The sequence below is a fragment of the Carassius auratus genome, chromosome 47 (assembly GCF_003368295.1).
Source record: "Carassius auratus strain Wakin chromosome 47, ASM336829v1, whole genome shotgun sequence".
NCBI classification, from domain to species: Eukaryota; Metazoa; Chordata; class Actinopteri; order Cypriniformes; family Cyprinidae; genus Carassius; species Carassius auratus.
Window position 1 is genome coordinate 5367729 of NC_039289.1, and position 20198 is coordinate 5387926.

Consider the following 20198-nt stretch of genomic DNA (forward strand, 5'->3'; position numbering starts at 1 on the left):
GATACAGTTCATTAAACACATAGTAACAACAAACAATAGCAAGTCGTCACAATGAAACTTTCCATTACACAGCTAATTTATTGAGGAGTACCGTGGTTTTTGATATATTTCATATTCTGTGGTCAGTTCACAGCCAATGATAGAAATTAATCTTTTCCAATACGTTTAAATGGCTTTTATTTTTTATCATTATTATTATTATTTTTTTTTATCTTTTATAGGCTTTATAAAGCTTGTTCTAAAAAGTGTGCATCATCTTTTGATTCAAATTCTTACATTTAATAAGTAAATTATAATAAAAAATATGTTTAGGCTGTTACTAAACAAATGAATCAGTATCAACAAAATTAATCTTTTCGGAAGTTATATATGAAGTGGGATTTACACGTTTATACAGCTTCGAGGGACAAGGAATGCTTTAACGCGCGGTTACAACTGCATAAATAATGTTTTAATATTTAAAACATGAAATATTGAATACTGAAATTGAAAAGCTACTTTAAAGGGTTAGTTCACTAAAAAATGAAAATTAGCTTGTGTTTTACTCACCCTCGAGGCATCCTAGGTGTATTTGACTTTCTTCTTTCAGACAAATCTATTCGGAGTTATATTAAAAATTGTCCTGGCTGTTGCAAGCATTGCAGTCAGTGGGTGTTGCAGCTGAACAGTCCACAAGTCGTCAAATGAAGCATGTGCATCTAAAATAAAATGTGCTGCACACAGCTCCGGGTGATGAATAAAGGCCGTCTGTAGCGAATCTATGTGTTTTTGTAAGAAAAATATCCATATTTCAAACGTAATAAACACTTTTCTCTCACTTCCTGTATCTGTCACGAGTGGAAGACTGTTCAACTGCAACACCCGCTGACTGCAATGATAGTGCTAGGAATAGCCAGGACAATTTTTTATATAGCCTAACTCTGATTGGATTTGTCTGAAAGAAGAAAGTCGTATACAATTAGGATGCTTCGAGGGTGAGTAAAACACAGTCTAATTTTAATTGTTGGGTGAACTAACCCTTTAAATGTCAAATTAAAACAATAATTAAAAAAATGCCAGTAGGTGGCAGCAATGCACTGTTAATAAGTGAGCCATTGTGATTGAACCGAATCATTTATACGGTTGATTCATTCAGGAATGAAACAAGGTAATGTTGCTGAGATATACAGTACAGACCAGAAGTTTGGACACACCTTCTCATTCAAAGAGTTTTCTTTATTTTCATGACTGTGAAAATTGTAGAGTCACACTGAAGGCATCAAGGGCTATTTGAGCAAGAAGGAGAGTGATGGGGTGCTGCTCCAGATGACCTGGCCTCCACAGTCACCGGACCTGAACCCAATCCAGATGGTTTAGGGGTGAGCTGGACCGCAGACAGAAGGCAAAAGGTTCAACAAGTGCTAAGCATCTCTCGGAGAACTCCTTCAAGACTGTTGGAAGACCATTTCAGGTGACTACCTCTTGAAGCTCATCAAGAGAATGCCAAGAGTGTGCAAAGCAGTAATCAAAGCAAAAGAAGGCTACTTTGAAGAACCTACAATATGACATATTTTCAGTTGTTTCACACTTTTTTGTTATGTATATAATTCCATATATAATTCCACATGTGTTAATTCATAGTTTTGATGCCTACAGCGTGAATCTACAATTTTCATAGTCATGAAAATAAAGAAAATTCTTTGAATGAGAAGGTGTGTCCAAACTTTTGGTCTATATATATATATATATATATATATATATATATATATATACTTGATAATGTCATGTCTCACGAGTTCAGTATTTGCACTAAATCTACGCAGATTTGATTAATGAGTGGAATTCACCAACAACAAAGCAATTTTTCTTGTGTTATTTCATCCTCTGTAAATAAGAAAACCGAGAAAAACAACCTCAATTTGTAATGACTTTAATTTGTATTTAATTTGTATCCTCTACTCAGTATCTTACCCTCATGTTCTTTTTTCTTGTAGCTATTGTTAAATTGTTTGCATCAGGGCCGTGCACAGACCTTTTGAGGGGCATGTGCTGAAACTGAAAAAGGGCACCCCCCCCCTCCCCTTTTTATATCAAGATTATTTAGTAAGCCTGCATAAAAGGAAGAAATGGTCACATCTTCATGACAAATTCAATAACACAAAATAATAGTCTCAAAAGCTTTAGATTTATTCACGATTAATAACGACCATAATAATAATATTAGATAATTAGATAATATAGATAAACAGGGTTTTAAGGGCTTCTTTAAACCTAATACAACAGCAACCTTCTGTGAGCCATGTATCTGGCAAAAATCTTATACTGTGGTGGACCAGGGATGTTGGTCTCTTGAAGGTCTCTTATTCACTACACTTTCCCTAAAATAAGCCAGCAATGAAAAAATAAATAAAAATAGTGAAAAGTACAGTTGCAGTGAAAAGCATTTCTGAAGGATCACGTGACACTGAAGAGTACTGAACTGGAGTAATGATGCTGAAAATTCAGCTTTGATCACAAAAATAAATTACATTTTAAAATATTCAAATAGAAAACAGTTATTTAAAATTGTAAAAATATTACACAATATTACTGATTTTGCTGTATTTTGGATCAAATAAATGAAGCCTTGGAATGAATCATGAATTACATTCTGCATGATAAAATATAAAGATTTCAGTGATCTTCTGTAATTTTTTTTTTTTTTTTTTTTTTTTGTTACTACTAAATTACTGTAGTAAAACAATGTTTTACAACATTTTATACATGTGAGGACGAGCGGAGAGTATACCATAACATGATTAGCCTAAATGTTAATAAATTAAGTGTATCAGCAATCATAAATCAAAAAAGAAATGTATTATCAGGTGACGAGGATCACTCGTCGCTTTGTGTAAGTTCCAGTACGAAACAGCGCGGGGGCGCACCTGTTATGATTTTCCGATGGTAAAAACAAATTATATGTTGTTGTATTACTTATCAATTTATCGTTTTTGACCAGCGAATGTGTGCAAATGTTGTTGTTTTTCTGTCCGTCATTAAAACGGCGACGGCGCCTGACGCTGCCGGGATCACATTACATTTTCTTCTAGGTTACAAATTAGTTTTTGTAGCTATATAGACGGAGCGCTCAGTTTTTCCTGTGGTAAAATGCATTTGGCCAAAATAGCATTTTATTAAAGATGAAATGCAACTGTATGCACAGGCTATTTAAGTGTTGGCTATGACTAGATGGCAAATGCTAGCCCTGTCTCTCAGGCGACGTCCCACATGTCTCAGTCAGTGAGTCAGTCAGACATCAAATAAATAAAATATGAGCCTTTATAGACATAGTGTTTAGTAGTACTTATTCAAACAACAAGATATTTATTTACCCTTCGCAAAACTTTGTTCAGCTCAGGCAGCTGGTGTCTACTGTGCGGCTGCTGTGGAACTTCAGTTGATTCAATGAATATAGAGGGGGCGGAGTTATCAGCTTACTGACAGCTTTGAGGATCGAATAAGATTTACACAAGCTCGTTTTAAGAACTTTCATTTGCTAAATATTTGTAAAACAGACAGACAGACGTAAAGGGTGACCAATAGCATTGATAAAAAAAAAAAAAAAAAAAAACCACCAAAAAAAGGGCACTTCGGAGTGTAAGGGCAAAAAGGGCATGTGCTCTGCACAGGTTGAGCCCTACCTGTGCACGTGCCTGGTTTGCATGTTTGTTTCGTATATTCAGATGGCATATTGTTCATACACGCTGTGAACTCTACACACAGTTGTATAACACTGATGTCATCTTTGTATTGTTTGCATTCATAATAATAATACAAATAAATAAAAAAAATATTAATGAGTGAACATATAAATTACGAAAAGTAACCCGCCAAATTTGACAGCGTTAACATTAACCGCCACAGCAGTTGGCAAACCCTGGTTACAACTTTAAAATACAGCGTCCGATTAAAGACGACTGTACAGCCTGACATTAAGAGCTTCTCTTCAGTCGTACTGCAAAAGAGAGAGTCTTCACTACTGACCCCGTCAGCAGCAGCGTGATGAGCAGCGACAGAGTAACGACATCTGCAGTGAAACCGAGTCGGGAACGGGACAGCTGCTGCTGCACTGGAACACAGCAATAATAACTTCATCTCAACATAAAACGCGTCCTGTCATGATGATGGTGAGTTCAGATTGCATGTGTGTGGGTTTTACTGCTGTAACCTTGATAATGCGCAGTGCGTTGCGGTAGGGGATGCTGTGAGGGGAGTTGAGGAGGATGATGATGATGATGATGATGCATGATTCCGTTGTGTCGTATATAGTATGTTTGGGCTGGTGTGTGCCGCGGCAGTGTGTGCATGTGTGGTCTGGATCATGTTACATAAAAGAAGACGCGAAAAATGCCCATATTTGTGAAACAAACGCTGTTTGGGCTTTGTTCAGACTGGCAGAAATATGATTGAAAAAACGAATATTTGCAAAACTGACCCAAAACACATCCAGACACGTCATGTTGTTATATACATCATTAGAATTGCATTCAATTTATTGACCACATTGTCAGAACCTGCCGATCTGATTTAGTTAGTACATGCAAAGATGCACAAAACCCCAAACTCATTTGTGTGCAGTGTGTGAAGTCAAATTCTTTTTTTTTTTTTTTTTTTTTTTTTTTTTAGATCTCGTGCTTGGAAACCATTACCTGCGCACTGTTGTTCTTTTCACCTATTGTGAGCACCTACCCGGCCGACGTGGAGAAAGGACGGAGGAGAGTGGTTCACGTAATGGGTAAGAACTTCTTCTGTGCCACTTTATTTCAGGTGTCCCAGATCACAGTGTACACAAGACTAATCTGCAAATGCTGCGTAAGCAGAAGAAGGTTGTGATACCTACCGACAACCCCCTACTTGTAGAAGAACATTCCGGAACTGTCTTAAACATGACACCAACAAAGTACATTGATATTCAGAGCACTTAATGTAATTTTTTTTCCATGAAGACCACTCCACCCACAAGAGCCATCTTCAGTGTATAACCTCACTTCACAAGTTAAATGTCTGACCACTGAGAGCATAAAAAAAAAACTCTTATAAACCAAAACCGTAGTGGCTACTTGAAGCTTAAGTAGGATATAAAAGCAATATGCACCATCTGATAGTTGTTGCATATTTATATAACAGGTAAACATACTTCAAAATAAGTTTCAGGCCAACAAGGTCGCTTTTCTTTATTTGGTATTCATTTTTATGTAAGCAAGAAAATAAAGGTCTAATTTCCAATAGCTATTGCACTAGCTGTCTTCTCACAGCATGTTCCCAACATTTAGTTGGCAGCTGCACATTACTATCAAAAAGTCTGTGGTTACAGTGACATCGCTTTCAGTTAAGAACCCTTTGCTTCTGATGAAATACTGGTTCTTTAGCTGTCTCCGGCTGAATTAATGATTGGACATGTTGGGCAACCCTGCTTTCAAATGAAAATGTGTTTCAGTAACAAACATTTGAGAGGTGCCAGGTATCCAGCTTACAGTTTAAATGAGCAGATGTCACGGCTGATTATTGCCCTCGAGGTCTGTCCGGAAAATCTTGGATAGCTGTCAGAGAAGGTGTTGTTTGATAGCTGTGGTTTACACTCTTAAGACTTGCTGGCTTGGAGATCCACTCGTCACTTTCAGATCCAGCTATGCTTCAAGTTGCCTTTGAACAGCCTTCAGACAAAAGCAAAGGATTCTGTGGGAAATGAAAAAAAGTTGAAGGATTTAAGCATTTTCAATAGATTTTTAAATGACATGATTATAAAATTTTCTTAAGATCGGAATGCATATTTAGTGCAACAGGTAAAGCTAATGCACTCAGCAAGTGGGCCACATATGCATTGCAGTTGGCTAATTTGAGATGTCAGTTAAGTTCACTCAATTTGAAAGACATTGACACAACACAAGGAATACTGAAAGATTTGGCTGTATTTGAAATGAAAATGACCCTATTTGCATGTGAATTGCATGGAAAAGTAAATCACCAAATTACTTTTCCACAGTCCCACAATGTTCATTTTCAAGTCGTAAAACCTTAAAAAGATTATTTTAGGTAAAATAGGGTAAATTCAGGTGAAATGGGTCACTTTTTGACAGTCATTATCACTGTCAAAAATTCAACTGTAATTCATATTCAAATATAATCACAACACTTTGAATCTAATTCAGTTTGAATGTGGCCCTCCTCAAGATTCTGAAATTGCGCATGGTGCTAGGAACTTGGCAGTTATGGCACCGATTCCTAGAATTTGTATGGAAGTAAAATAATTACAAATGTCTTTGAAACTAAAAAAGCATGCACTAACTGAAAAAAATTATGCATTGCATTAACAGTGCTTGCATTCTTATGACTTGTATTTTCAGGGCCTGCAATTTTAGGAGCTGAAATTGAACATAATTGTTTATTTAAGATGACAATATTTCACTTCAAAACATTTCACACACATTGTCATAATTAAAAATTCAATAATTCATATTCGCCTTCCAGGGTTCGCTTCCAAAATATTAAATCTGTTTAAAAATACGATGTAAAAATAAATCACACAAACCATTATATCAAGTTAAGGAATCTATGGAACCAACATCAATATCTTAAGATGTAATGTTTGCTCTGTGTATCAGTGTTGGGTTAAATAGCATTAAAATCTCTTTGGTAGAAGAGCTGGCTTCATGGCGAAACAAGCAATGGCGAAGATGCCACATTCAATGTAAACACAGCTTTCGAGTCAGGTTTTCCTCATGTACATACTGGCTCTGATAATCATAATTTCTATTGTTTGCTTCATTTCTGAAAATCAGTTGTTGTGAATGAATGTCTTGCTTTATTTGTGGCTTTGGACTTGCGCCACCTGCTGGTGAGCGAATAACAGCAGATGCAGATCAAGCATCCGTACTCTACTGTTATTCCTGCAGTTCCCAAATGTGCAATGCTGGATTTTTTGCCGAATTTGAATTGCAGACTCACTGAATTAGTAGAAGTGAATTTATAAAATGAAATAAAATGGACAAAAAAATTGCAGTGGGATATTTTACATCGTAGTTTTAAACAAATTGAATATTTTAGAAGATGAACCCTAGAAGGTGAATATGAATTATTGACTTTTTAATAACATTATTAAAATGTGTCTGAAATATTTTGAATTGAAATATTAACAGCTTAAATAAACAATTATGCTACATTTCAGAACCCTAGAAATACAAGCCCTGAAAATACAAGGCATAAAATTTTAAGCACTGTTAATGCAATGCATTATTTTATTTCCATAAAAGTTAGTCAATACCTTAAATTCAAGTAGAAACTTCTTTCTCTTCTTCATTAGAGGATGATACTGGGGCAGTGATAGTCCAGACTGCTCCAGGTAAGGTGGTCACTCATCGTGGTGGCACTATCACTCTTCCCTGCCGTTACCACCATGAACCAGAGGACGTCGACCCTAACCGCATCCGCATCAAATGGACGAAGGTTTCTGATGCATTTCAGTTTGAAGACGTGTTTGTTGCGCTGGGGCGGCAACAGAAGGCATTTGGGTCCTACATTGGCCGCTTGTCTCTGGAACAGACAGGGCCAGGAGATGCTTCAGTTATTATTCACAACATCAGCTTGCAAGACTACGGCCGCTATGAGTGTGAGGTCACCAATGACATGGAGGACGACATGGGGTTTGTCAATCTCGACCTTGAAGGTCAGGGTGCTGTTTTTGATTGTTGTATCTAAGATTGAATAAAGTGTCATATTTCTACTGAGCCAACTTCTCTGAACCAATTTTCAAAGGTGTGGTGTTCCCATACTACCCTCCATCCGGACGCTACAAGCTGAACTACCACCAGGCAGAGGAAGTGTGCCGACAGCAAGATGCAATTCTGGCCTCCCATGCACAACTACACAAGGCTTGGCTTGAGGGGTTGGATTGGTGCAATGCTGGTTGGTTAGAGGACGGCTCGGTCCAGTACCCCATCTCCCATCCTCGAGACCAATGTGGCCGCAAGGAAAGCCCTCCTGGTGTCCGCAACTATGGCTACAGGCACAAAGACGACGAACGCTATGATGCTTTCTGCTTTACGTCGAACCTCAACGGTGAGTGTTAGCCTAGGGTGGGATTGCTTATTAGTGATCTTTTCTGGCCTGAGGCTGTTGGACCAGGTTCCTGTTGAGAAGGTCCTCATTTGCTTCTACTTTCACTGCCTTCTGTTTGATACTCAGCAATGAATCAATTCCTGGAAAATTGATTTCATCAGATTTCAGAGAAACTACAATTTTGTACAGTTTCTTTGGAATAATAGGTGTTTGCACAGTATAAAGTTGAAATAATTTTGTCTTCAGGATGAAAACAGAACTTTTGGCCCTGGTTCTGACCATTTGTTACTAAGTGTTGCATGATCCAGTTGAATACTCAAGACTTTCCGTGTTCTTCAGACCTATTTACAGTCAAGTCATTGAGAGCCAAAAGGCTTTTCTTTTGTTCCCAAGTGGGCTATTAGAGAGGATAGTTTGTCTTGAAATCTTTATAGCTAGGGCAATTTTCAATAACACCCCTACACCGACTAGCTGCTGGAAATGTACAGAATGGCCCACTGGGAAATATGAGAAAATGAGCTGCCCTAACAGTCAGCAGTCACATAAACAAACAAAAAATCAATGAATGACTTCTGAAAAACAGGTGGAAGTCTGAAATGTTTCTTTCTTTGTCCTTTCCTTTTTTTACGGTTTCTTTCGACTCACCCAGCTAGGCCTGAACAAAAATGCATTTTTATTTCATCATGATCAAGGAAGGCTTTGAAACAATGATCCAAATTTCCTGACCTTCCAAAGTGAAATATCTACTTTTCATGAATTTCATGTTGTGGCATTCAACTGGAACATACCTCAGCGTTTCAGACAATTATGGCATGTGGTGTATAATCTTTTGCAGTTTTTCATACAACTGTGTTTCTGTTGCAGGACGTGTTTACTTCCTCAAACGTTTTAAGAAGGTAAACTACCCCGAGGCTGTAAAGGCATGTCAACGTGATGACGCAGCGATTGCCAAGGTTGGACAACTATATGCCGCATGGAAGATCCAGCTCTTGGACCGGTGTGAGGCAGGCTGGGTGGAAGATGGCAGCATTCGTTACCCCATCGTCAATCCTCGGACCCGCTGCGGGGGCCCAGATCCCGGTGTCCGAAACCTAGGTTTCCCTGATAAGAAGTTCCGCCTCTACGGGGTATACTGCTTCCGTAGGAACACAGATATCCGCTCAACACAGGCTCAGAAAGAAACCACAACTAAACCGGCTAACGGCACTGAAAGTTTCTGAAATTACAAAATACTAGTTACTAGCATCATGGCTTCCATGGTTAACAGACAAAGCTTTTTCACACCTGCTAGACTGCTAGGTAACTTGGGTAATGCTAAACTCGGGGCAAAATTAAGCTTATATAATTTCACCTACTTGCTTGAAATGAGGTGTCAATAATCTCTAAATTCTTCCCTCAGAAACATTACTAGGCAATAATATAGCACAATGTGGCTTAATTGTTTCACAATATACCCTGCATGCAGAGAAAACAGAACTTTAATTTCTTATATTTTGCAGTTACCAGTGAAGACAAAAGCAACTTTAATTAGCGCTAAGTAGGAAAGCTAATTTAGCCTTATAATGAGTGCAGCACATTAGCAATAATTGACAAAACTTGCATCAGATGCTAGCATGAACTGGCTAGCTTGGCTGGGCTTAGGCTGCTTATTATAATGAACTTTCACAGTCGTTGCCATCTAAGCAAGTTGCAAAACAGATTAGCTTTGCCGATTACTATGCACATGACACTTGACACTCATTTTTGATAAACTTTGAATGACCTTGCAAGCAATAACAGAATTAGGCATGACATTTTCTAGATGTTTATTACAGTGATAATGCGCAAATATTGTGAATGACAGATTTATGTCAGCTGCTTTACTACCTCTTAGTGGTTGATTGCACTGTTTGTTCAGTATTGCACAATATTGTCTATGATGATGCATTTTAGATTAAAGTTATTTACCTGTTTGTGTTTGCCTCTCAGTTCTCTAAACAACCATGTATGCAGGGCACAGAATTGCTTGTAAACACAAGAGCTTGACCTCTGACACAAATGTGACACAAACCTGATGTCACCAGTAACCATGACGACAGCTGAATATGGCTCTGACAAACTGCAGTGCTATTTTGGTTCGTCTCGGGCACCTGGCGATGCTGCGCTTTGTGTTTACAGTCTGCAAAACACTTGAGAAAATGTTTGTTGCTTTGCTGGAACCACATAAGTGACCCTTCCATTTCTATAGTAACAGTTATAATGAGGCCTCATGAATTTCAAAGAATAGCAACAGCCATTTGTTAAACTGCTGAAATTAGGCTGTTTACACTGATAGCCTTTATTATATGCTCAGCATTTCTGGCTGTATTTAGCATCCTGTAGTGAATTGGAATGCATAATTCCTAACAGTATATAAAGGGCAATACCATTTCTTAGAAACACAGAAATTGCCCTCTTGGGCAAACAGAACTGAATCAGATGTTAAAGGGTGCCATATTTGTCTCATTTCTTACCTGCTGACAGGAAAAAAACAAAGTGGAAATTGAACACTCAGACATCATTTACTATCCAGGCACCAGGTGTCAAATAATTTGTTCATCTATTCTGATAGTGAATATGCTGTGTGATGTGTTAGTCGATCTGTTAGCATTCCCATCTCAGCAGGAGCTAACCGAGACATGCTACCCACATAGAAATCAAGTCATAATGATTTTTGTATAAATATGTAACCGAGACCAGTTAGTGAGTGCTGTTCAAATAAACCTCACTCCCTAGATCTCAAAAGATGCAGTATCGACTGAAACTAGAGGTAGTGGTCTTTAGCTTCCTTGTTAGCACGCTCGCTTCTCATGCTGGAAATGCCAGTTTGAATCCTGCTCAGAACAAGCAAGGTGAGTAGAACTAGAAGGGATACATTGGTGCCGTGACCCGGATTGGAAGTGAGGTATAGGGCTTGAAGTGTAATGGAGGCCAGCTAGAGCTCTGTGGGTAAACCTCACTCCTCTGATTCCCTCCCAGACAGCGAGCAGTTTCGGCCCAGATCCGACCCTTATCTGGCCCGCGTGAAAACCATGTGGGCCAGATGTGGGCCGGTTCTGGGCTGAAACTTCTTGCTGTCTGGGCTGAGTTGCACTAGCGACAGACACTAGAGGCTGCAGTCTTTAGTGTCCTTGTTAACGCACCCACCTCCCATGCTTTAAACGTTGGTTTGAATCCCGCTCAGAGCAACCAATCTGATTGTGGATGTTGCTTATTTGCAGTTGAAGCATCTTCAATTACGACTTTCGGAATAAACAGCTATACAAATAGGAAAAATTTTACATATTCGTTTTAGCTAATTTCATTATTCACACAAACACTCCAGTCTTGTCAAGCTAATATGTCTAATCATTCATCTTGTGTAAACCTTGTGAATGCTGTATTATGCTGCATAATGCTTTACATAGTAATTGGCTGAAGTGTTTGTAGCATTGATTGGCTTATTTCAGTGGGTAATGAGTCAGTGCGTACAAAGCCTCTGCTTTGTTGAATAAGCCTCCAGCAGTGAACAGTGAGCGTTTGCTGTTTGTTTAGGCCCTGTAAGCTTTGAACAAGGATCCTGCTGATTTGTTCCGATTGGAAGTGTCTGTAGGTACAGATCAAGAGCGAACATGCTGCTTTTGCTTGCCGGTCTGTGTTGACAGAACCCAGTCTGAAGTGGAAAAGGGGCAGAAGGTTAATGCAACTGTTTAGAGCATTTATTCAGAATGAGCTTTTGAACACAACTCAAGGAGGAAAGGAAGTTACAAGACCAGTTTGTGTTAAAAACATAAAATGTGATATAACGGTTTATTCTACCTGAAGAAAATTTTGATTCTAGCAATAGTGATTTTGGCCATATAAGCTATGAAAAAAAAAGACATGGCATCTCAATTTGCTCACTATCTGTCCTAAACATATCCAAACCGAATTAATTGCCATTCAAACCAAGGATGATAACTGTAATTATTACTAATTATTAATTATTTCTATGAGAATAGGGAAGTCCACACCAAAGCTATAACAACAATAGCACAGAAGAACAATATAGTTGGAATTACCTCAAGAACAATTAATTTTCCAGCTGGTGAATCAGAATCTGCCAATCAGAATCCAACCAACTTTTGAATATTTAATGTGGCAGATGAAATATTTCCTGCATCTGATTATGGTAATGGTCTGTTGGTGTTGAGCTGGATTGTTCTTGGCATTCCAAATCATAACATTGTAAAACAGTATGCCAAAACAGCTTAATTTTTCTTGTGGATTTTTGAAGTTTGAATTCACTTAAGCGTTTTTGGTTAGTATGGTAATTGGCAAATAACCCTTTGCACATCAGAAGTAAAAGGTTGTGATGGTTCGCTTTCAGGTTTACTTTACTGCCTCTACAATTTTAAACCCCAAGGTTACTAGAAGTTTGAAGTACTGAATTATCTAGACGCTAAAGCTTTAACACAATAAATGCTCAATAAGGAACCTGTAAAGTCAAAATGAAATTTTAGTAGAATATAGTCTCATTATGGGGGTCATACGGAGTAACATTTGGAACAAAGTCCTTGTTGGTCCCAGCATCAACCAATGAGATTAAAGATTTGCATTTTGTTTTAGTGGTAAAAACAAAGCTAAAACAAACCTTACATTTTTTTAACTATGTGCCTGGTTTTAAAGGGGAAGCTTTTACTTGGGAGTTTGGGGTTAGAGGTTAGGGTTAAGGCCCAATATACTTCATACAAAACTGAAGAACCAACTGGTGTCATTTCAAACAAACTGAGACCAAAACGTAGATCATTTGGGATTCGAAACAGCTTGCCAAAACAAACTTTCTGGAAAAGTTTGCTCTGGTAAGATTTGATCTAACTCTGGTGTGTGGTAATGATGTAATAGTAATAGGTAGGTCCTTACAATATTCATATCAACCAATCAACCAGATTTTAGGTTTGGAGTTCATTTTAGGGCTAATAACAATGCTAAAACAATCTTAAACTTTGTTAACCATGCATCTGGTTTTAAGAAGTAGTTAATGGTGTGGGGTTAGGGAACAGGGATAAGACCTGATACACTTAAAGCAAAATAGAAGAACCGGCTGTTGTGGCATCATTTGGAACGAAATGAGGCTAAGGCGAAGTTTGTTTTAAGTTCGAAACTGCGCGCAAAAAAGCGAACTTTTCAAAAAAGTTCACTCAGGTTGGTAAACACCTATAAACTTGGTCTGTGGCAATTATGTGACAGGCAGCTCTGCCGTCTTCTCTGGTTCATTCCTTCTGTTTAGTAAAACTGTAACACAGACCGAATGCATCATCCCTGCTTGAGTCAGGGAGCAATAAAACCCACAACCGGCTTTACGAAACACTAAAACATGGCACTTCCAAGCCATGAAGGTTGAGTTCTTCCCTGGAGCACGGCAGCACTGCCCAATTGGAGTGAGACTAGAAATAAGAGGACTCTTATCGATTAGCTATGCCTGGAGCCACCAATGCATTGGAATCCTGTTGAACTGAAGATGAGCTAAGCTGCTTAATGAAGGAAGATTTTTGGATCATCAACCGTAGACCCACAACAAAGGTACACTAGGACTCACCAGCCCAGATGGACTCGAGCAGAAGGATGTTTTTATTTGTCTGCAACTTTGTTTTTTTTGTTTTTGGTCTGCTTTGCTTCCTGCAGTACTTTAAAAAGCTATTAGCAGCTAAGGACTCAGCAACCATCTGCAAAAACATCATTATACTGTTAAATGCGGCTCTTGCGAAGGCTTAGCAGACCTTGTGTATTCATCAGTTTACCTACTGGAATGATAAATGAAGTCAAGAATAGGAATTAACCTCAACACTGACTCACGATGCTAATATGGCAACTAAATAAATAGCAGAGATAGTTGCCTGTTACAGTTTTTCAAATGCTGTTGATTTATGGTGAAGAACACTTACAGAAAGCAAATCCGGGGAAATCTGGCAATTCAGATGCTATTAGCACACTTAGCTTCAGTCAGCGAAAAAGTTCTTGGATGAGATGCATAATATTTATAGAAGCTTATGCTTCTTCAAAATCATATCCCTCCCAGAATAGTAACTGGTTCAGAAGGCTCCACAGTAAAACAGGGATGTGTTTTTGCAGTTGGAAAAATGCCTAGGTCATCTTGAGAGCAACACTAACTAGATTCCACAGCTTGGCGTCTAATGAGGACAGCGTGCCCTTGGAACACCGGGAGAGTCTAGCACATGCAGAAAGATCTCCCACTACAGCTGCGAAATTATACTAGCTTGGAATTTATTCAGATCAGAGTAGCTCATCCAGTTTCAACGGTTAAACTGTCCAAATAAATTTAAAGGAACAGTCCACTGAAAATGAATATTTTGTCATTTACTCACCCTCATGTGAAATAACATGTAGGTTCGTAAATAATGACATCATTCGCATTTTGGGGTGAACTGTCCATTTAAGAGCTGCGCTTATAAAAAGATCCGACCTCTTTGATCTCAACAGGGTGCTTTTTCATTACACAAGTGATTCATTTTTAAATTGTATGTCTGGATGAATAGAAATCTTAGATATTGCCTGACTAACACCTTGTTCCGTTGCATTTCAGTGCTCTCCTGAGTCTTGAGCTCACCTGTTTATTAAACGTGAGAATCATAGCCCTGCACAGGGGCAGATACAGGAATATTTACAATGTCTCGCTTCTCAGTGCGAGGATGGAACATCCAAAGACCTTGAATCTGACATGAACAGATAAAGCAGAGGTAGTCAGAGATACACAGCGAGTATGAATTATTCACCACACTCTTCTTGTAAGCAAATGGCCCGATAAGAACCCGAGTCCATTGACGGAGGGAAAGAGAAAGATTAAACAAAACAAAAAGATTGTGGCAGCAAATCAGAGGCTGAAAATATATCCTGGCTAAACCAAACTACTTCAAATTTGATTAACGAGCATTAAATGATCAGTAACTTGGAAGGCCCTTGAGTTATAATGTTTAAGTTTGTTTCTTATAGGGATAGTTCATCTAAATTACTGCGGTGTAAACATTCAAAATCGTGAATTAGTACTGTGGAATTTAATAGTATGTAATTATTTCGTATTTATTTATTAACAACATTTCACAAAAAAAGAAAGAATAAAAGAAACACCAACAATAAAACAGCATTAACTTGTTAAAATGCAAAGGGAGCACATGACGTCAAAATATTTTTTCTATCTGCAGTATACAACAAAGATTCATGACGTTTAACATTCAATAAAGGTAATATATATTACCTTTAAAATCCTCCAAAGCGCCCTTTTCTCCTAGCATTTTTTTGCGCAAAGTCCTTGACAATTTCTGTTATGTCCATCTGACACGCGTGATGGCTTTCAATGCTGAGTATCGCAAGTTCAGAAAGTCGGTCCTGTAGTTTTGCATTGAATTGCTCTTTTCGGTGTTGGTTAGTCTGTTTTTGAGCTCCGCTGACATATTTTCTTTTACTCATTTTGCGCTCATAAGCTTCACTCTCTAAACAGTGGCGGAAATTCTTAATCGTGATTGGATAACAAGGACAACAGATATGGTCATAATCGCCAAACATGGTAGGCTGTAATTACTACCAAAATAAAAGTCCTATAAGTTCACGTTATAAAAACGCTTTAATTATTTATTCTAGTCAATTTTTGGGGGGCCCTGCATTGCGTGCCCTACAAGCCCGTCCGCTACGCCACTGGGTGTAAATATTTAGTTAATGACAAAATACCATAAGAATGTGTAATTTGCAACAAACAACTGCAAAAGATATGACCAATTCAATGGTATTACCAATCCCATCCAAGGTTTTTAATTGACCACTGGTTCGGTAAAGAAGATAATACGATGACAGAACTAGAATTCATAAGAACATCAATAAATATTGAATAACACACATGGACCGGTGAAGGAAACGCTTTAAGAAAACAACAGTATCTCAGTGTAGAAGATGGTGTTTGATGTAGCAGTAAAGTACGTTCAGAGAACGGAGAGTTAGCCTGTGTGACTAAGGTTCAGGGTCTCGAAGCAACAAACACATCCAGATTTCATTTTAAAAAAATAAAATAAATATATACATTCATAAAAAATAAGAAAAAAACATCAGGAAGTATGTACATCACCGAGCTGGGGAGTGGGGTCAAAAGATTTCATGGTTTTGTCACAAGGTTGTTTACTGCTTGTAACAGCAGGGAATTCTGGGTCATCATTAATAATGCCAGGGTGCCCTTCAAGCCAACAAATAATAAATAGACAGAGATAAGAGTTTAAAAACATACAGGAAAAGTCTCATATGCTTGATTCTGAAAAGTAAACCGAAATTCATAAGAGGAATCAAAATCCTCGAACCTTGTCCAAAAAGAAATCAGTGTAAATCTAGAGACCCAACCATATTAATCGGTATCACAGAGTCTTCTTTAAGGTCCTCTCCATCAGTGCTATCATCAAAAGAACGACCTGCAAGACAAAGTTGTCTGTAATGATATGAAAGCAAGCTGGGATGGAATTTACAGATAAGATTATGTGTCTATAGAGATTTATATGAGGTAAAGGGCAGACTATGTAAGAAGGGTTTAGGTGAACAGGGAAAGCCGGAGGTTTGGGTGAAGTATACTAAGCAGCAGTGATTTCCAGAACAGTCCCCACTGCCACCGGTGGCTTCTTTATCATGGTAATTTCCTTTCTGACACCATCCAATCAAAGCCATTTCCAGCAGATGAAGATAACACACTAAAAATTCAGATGTGCTACTCTTGCCGCGATATTTTTGAAGTTGATGATAGATGTGGCGTTACCTGCGGGCCTGATTAAAAAGAGGACATTGTGCTCCTGTCTCACCTACGCAGCTTCCTCTTTACCCCCAACAATCATGCAAATATGAAAAGAACAAGGTTAACATCTCAATACAACATGAACATTGTATCAAAATGGGGTAAATGGAAAAAAAAACACCATTCTCGGCTGCAGCAGCAGACAACAAACAAAGCGCCAGAGGCTATTGCGAGAGTATTTTGCATATTCTTCTTGACAAATCTATTTGACGAGCCATGCAAACAAGCCTAAATAAGAATATGTTCCATGAATGTAGCTACAAAGGGGTGGCGCAGCTAGCGTAACAACCTCTGGAACAGCAATTGCTCTGTGGCAATTAGTCAGAAAACTCGCCACAAGAAAACCACGCAGCTGCCTCTTATAGTTCTTCAGATTGCCTGCCAAAAGACAGCTGTGAACATTCTTTGTTTAGAGGTTCATTTTTATAATCTAGGTTCGCAATTAAGTTACCACATTATTAGCCATCTGCCTTCCTTCACTAGCCTCAGCTGAGGGCTGTAAAGAGCTATTAGTGTGATATAGATGTACATTAGCAGCTAATATGGATTATTAGGATACTGGGTATCAGAACCAGATTTTGACAGATAAATTGCATAACACGTGTACACCTCCTGTTCGATGGAAATCATGCATTGGCATTAGAACGAATTATATGAAACCAGCCCAGAACAGGTAATTATTTACCCACAGAATCAAAAGAAAAACGTAATTTTTGTAATTTTGCTTTGAGGATAGATTTTGTTTTGCATTGTGACATTATTTACAAGAAAATTAACCACATTTTCCTCTGAAAATACTATCACCATAATGCAAATACTTAAATACTCAACACACACAAACAAACAAACAATACAATAATGCTAAATTTAATTATTAAATTGAATATACTTCAAAATTATAGCAACTTAAACGAATGTATCTATTACAAATACACTTTCTGTCATGATTCTGTCTTCATGTCCTGACTTTTCTCTAGTCTTGAGGCAGGATCATGACAGACCCATGTTTTGTGTACAAGCACATGGCCTTGTCTTTGGGTCATGTGCTTGTGTTGTCTCGTCCCCTTGCCCCGCCCCCTTGTTATCCTGGTCTTGTCGTGATTGCCTTATCTGTGCCACCTGTTGTGTCTTAATTAGTTCTCCTATTTAGATCCCCTAGTGTGCTCTGTCTTTTGTCGGTTCATTGTTCCTCTTATGTGTTTCTACATGTCAGCCTTGTGAGATATTGTATTCTTGTAACCCCTTTAAGAAGTCTTCGTATAACCTTGAGTGTTTATTTGCAGTTAGTGTTCTTGTGTTTTGAGTCTTTGTTTATCTTGTTAACTCAGTCCTGTTAAGTTATTTTGTATCTGCCCTAGTCCTTGTTTTCCCCCTCGTGGGTTTTGTTTTCCCCTTTTTTCGTGTAAATAAATCTTGTGTTGTACTTCCCGTCTGTTACTGAGTTCATCCCTACCCCTCCACATAACACTTTCCTCTGATTTTGACTGAACGTCAAAATGTTCAAAATCAGCTTTTTCAAAACTAAAATAATCATTTTCTTACAGGAAGAAAATAGGTGCAATAACCTCAACATTAACAACGTTTTCTTGGAACAAAAAGATTAATTGTTCCGATATTAAAACGAATTGGATTTTCATTCTCTTTTGAATTTTGGGCTATTTCATTTAAAAAAACAAATGGTGGATAAAGGTAGAGAAGGAAAGAAGGGGGAACGCTGACGTTGAAAAGAAGTTGGTGGAAAACTGGGCTACGTTTGCAATCTCACGGGGAAATTGAGGAACAGGGAGAGATAAGCACAAATCCCGGCATTAGAGAAATGCGCTGTGAAAAAGAAAGAGTCTGCCCTTTTTTAAGGTAAGGAGGATAGTTGATAGGGCAGAGAATAAGAAGCGGTCCTCATTTTTGAGTCAGCTGTCGCAGTACTCTTTGAAAAACAGGACACGCACCTGGTAGGGAAGAAAAAGTGTGCTTTTGGAAACCACAGTGAGCCCAGACCATATCTTTCACTCTAAAGGGAACAGAAGGCCAAATGCTGCCTCTCAACTGGCTTTTTTCTGTTTGAGCCTTTCCTTTTTAACCTCCTGATCTTAAGTGCCGGAGGTATCCCATGAGCACTTTTAACACCTAACCTGTATGTGATATCTCGCCATCTGGATTCTTTGTTTTCATTGTCATCCCACACATTAGTATCCATCCTTATTTCATTTCTTCCTTAAGTGTTCTACTTCCAGAAGCTAATTATGGGTGCAACGATCCCCAAGGCTGTTAAAAGTCCCTTTCTCTGGCTCGGTTTGGTATGAAGTATATGTAGTCAAGTGCAATTAAGACTAGCAAGTCAAACCTCTCTTTTCTTCACTCTAATTCTCGCTCTTTTTCTCGCCGACAGGCTCTGACAGGACAACTTCTCTTCTGTGGGTCAGAAAGTGGGAGATCATGACACAGAACATCAACAACAGATGGAGGGACCACAAGTAAGGGGGATTTTATGGTGGCACATTTTATCTAATTCATTCTAGTCACTCAAAAGTCTATACCTCTGAAAGATAGGAAATCTTTGCTCAATGGTTAAAACATATCTGCGTAACAACTAGTTAAAGGCTTTTAAAGAACTTGAAGGAATAGTTTGACCCCGAACATGAAAAGTCTGTCATCGTTTATTTAAGCTAATGCCGCTTCAAACCCGTATTACTTTCTTTTGTCCGTGGAGCATGAAAGAAGATACCTTGTAGAGTGTCCAAGCTGCTACTTTCCAGTGGAAACTGGGGCTGTAACAGCTCCTAAAATGACAAAACACACTATAAAAATATCATAAAAGTGGTTTACATGACTATATGTGTGCTATATTCTCCTTCTCAAGATATTTGATAAGTTTGTGTGAGGAAACACACAAACCTGATTGCTCGATTGAAATATTCAGCTTCCAGTTGGGATGTTTTGCCCTCAGGTTTGCTTGGTGAAAGAGCTGATTTTATTTCTATTGACTGTTGAGTTCCTCAGGGCTCCATTTTAGGGCCTATTCTGTTTTCTTTATTCTTGCTGCCCTTAGATCTTGTTTTTAAAAAACACAGTATGTCGTATCATCTTTATGCCAATGATATTCTGATTTAACTTGCCTATTAAACCTGGAGAACTTCTCACTCATCTTTGTTATCCTGTCTTGAGGAGAATAAGTGCTGGTCTCTAGCTATAATGCGATTTAATAAAAAAGTTGTGATTTTTGGGCCAAACTGGCTTGACAGTAACATAAAAGATGTTTTAGATCCATGGTCAACAATTGTGCTGTCCCAGATAAGGAATCTGGTTGTAA

The 20198-nt window shown here is 38.3% G+C and overlaps 1 protein-coding gene and 1 long non-coding RNA gene across 2 annotated transcripts; one reads left to right on the plus strand and one right to left on the minus strand.

Annotated features, from left to right (window-relative positions):
- Positions 1-3870: 3870 nt before the first annotated feature.
- Positions 3871-10017, plus strand: LOC113064888 (hyaluronan and proteoglycan link protein 4-like). The gene is made up of 5 exons (XM_026235881.1): positions 3871-4145; positions 4645-4753; positions 7319-7681; positions 7771-8073; positions 8938-10017. The coding sequence occupies exons 1-5, from the start codon at positions 4137-4139 to the stop codon at positions 9291-9293; spliced, it is 1140 nt and encodes a 379-aa protein (XP_026091666.1). The 5' UTR covers positions 3871-4136; the 3' UTR covers positions 9294-10017.
- Positions 10018-15863: 5846 nt separating this feature from the next.
- On the minus strand, positions 15864-17273 carry LOC113064603 (uncharacterized). The gene is made up of 3 exons (XR_003278852.1): positions 17013-17273; positions 16856-16912; positions 15864-16517 (listed from the first exon to the last, which is right to left on the minus strand). It is a non-coding gene; the product is annotated as an uncharacterized LOC113064603 (long non-coding RNA).
- Between the last annotated feature and the right edge of the window lie 2925 nt (positions 17274-20198).

Coding starts and splice junctions, on each gene's coding strand:
- LOC113064888 (XM_026235881.1), top strand. Junction 4,754..7,318: donor GAGAGTGGTTCACGTAATGG/GTAAGAACTTCT, acceptor CTTCTTCATTAG/AGGATGATACTGGGGCAGTG. Junction 7,682..7,770: donor TGTCAATCTCGACCTTGAAG/GTCAGGGTGCTG, acceptor CAATTTTCAAAG/GTGTGGTGTTCCCATACTAC.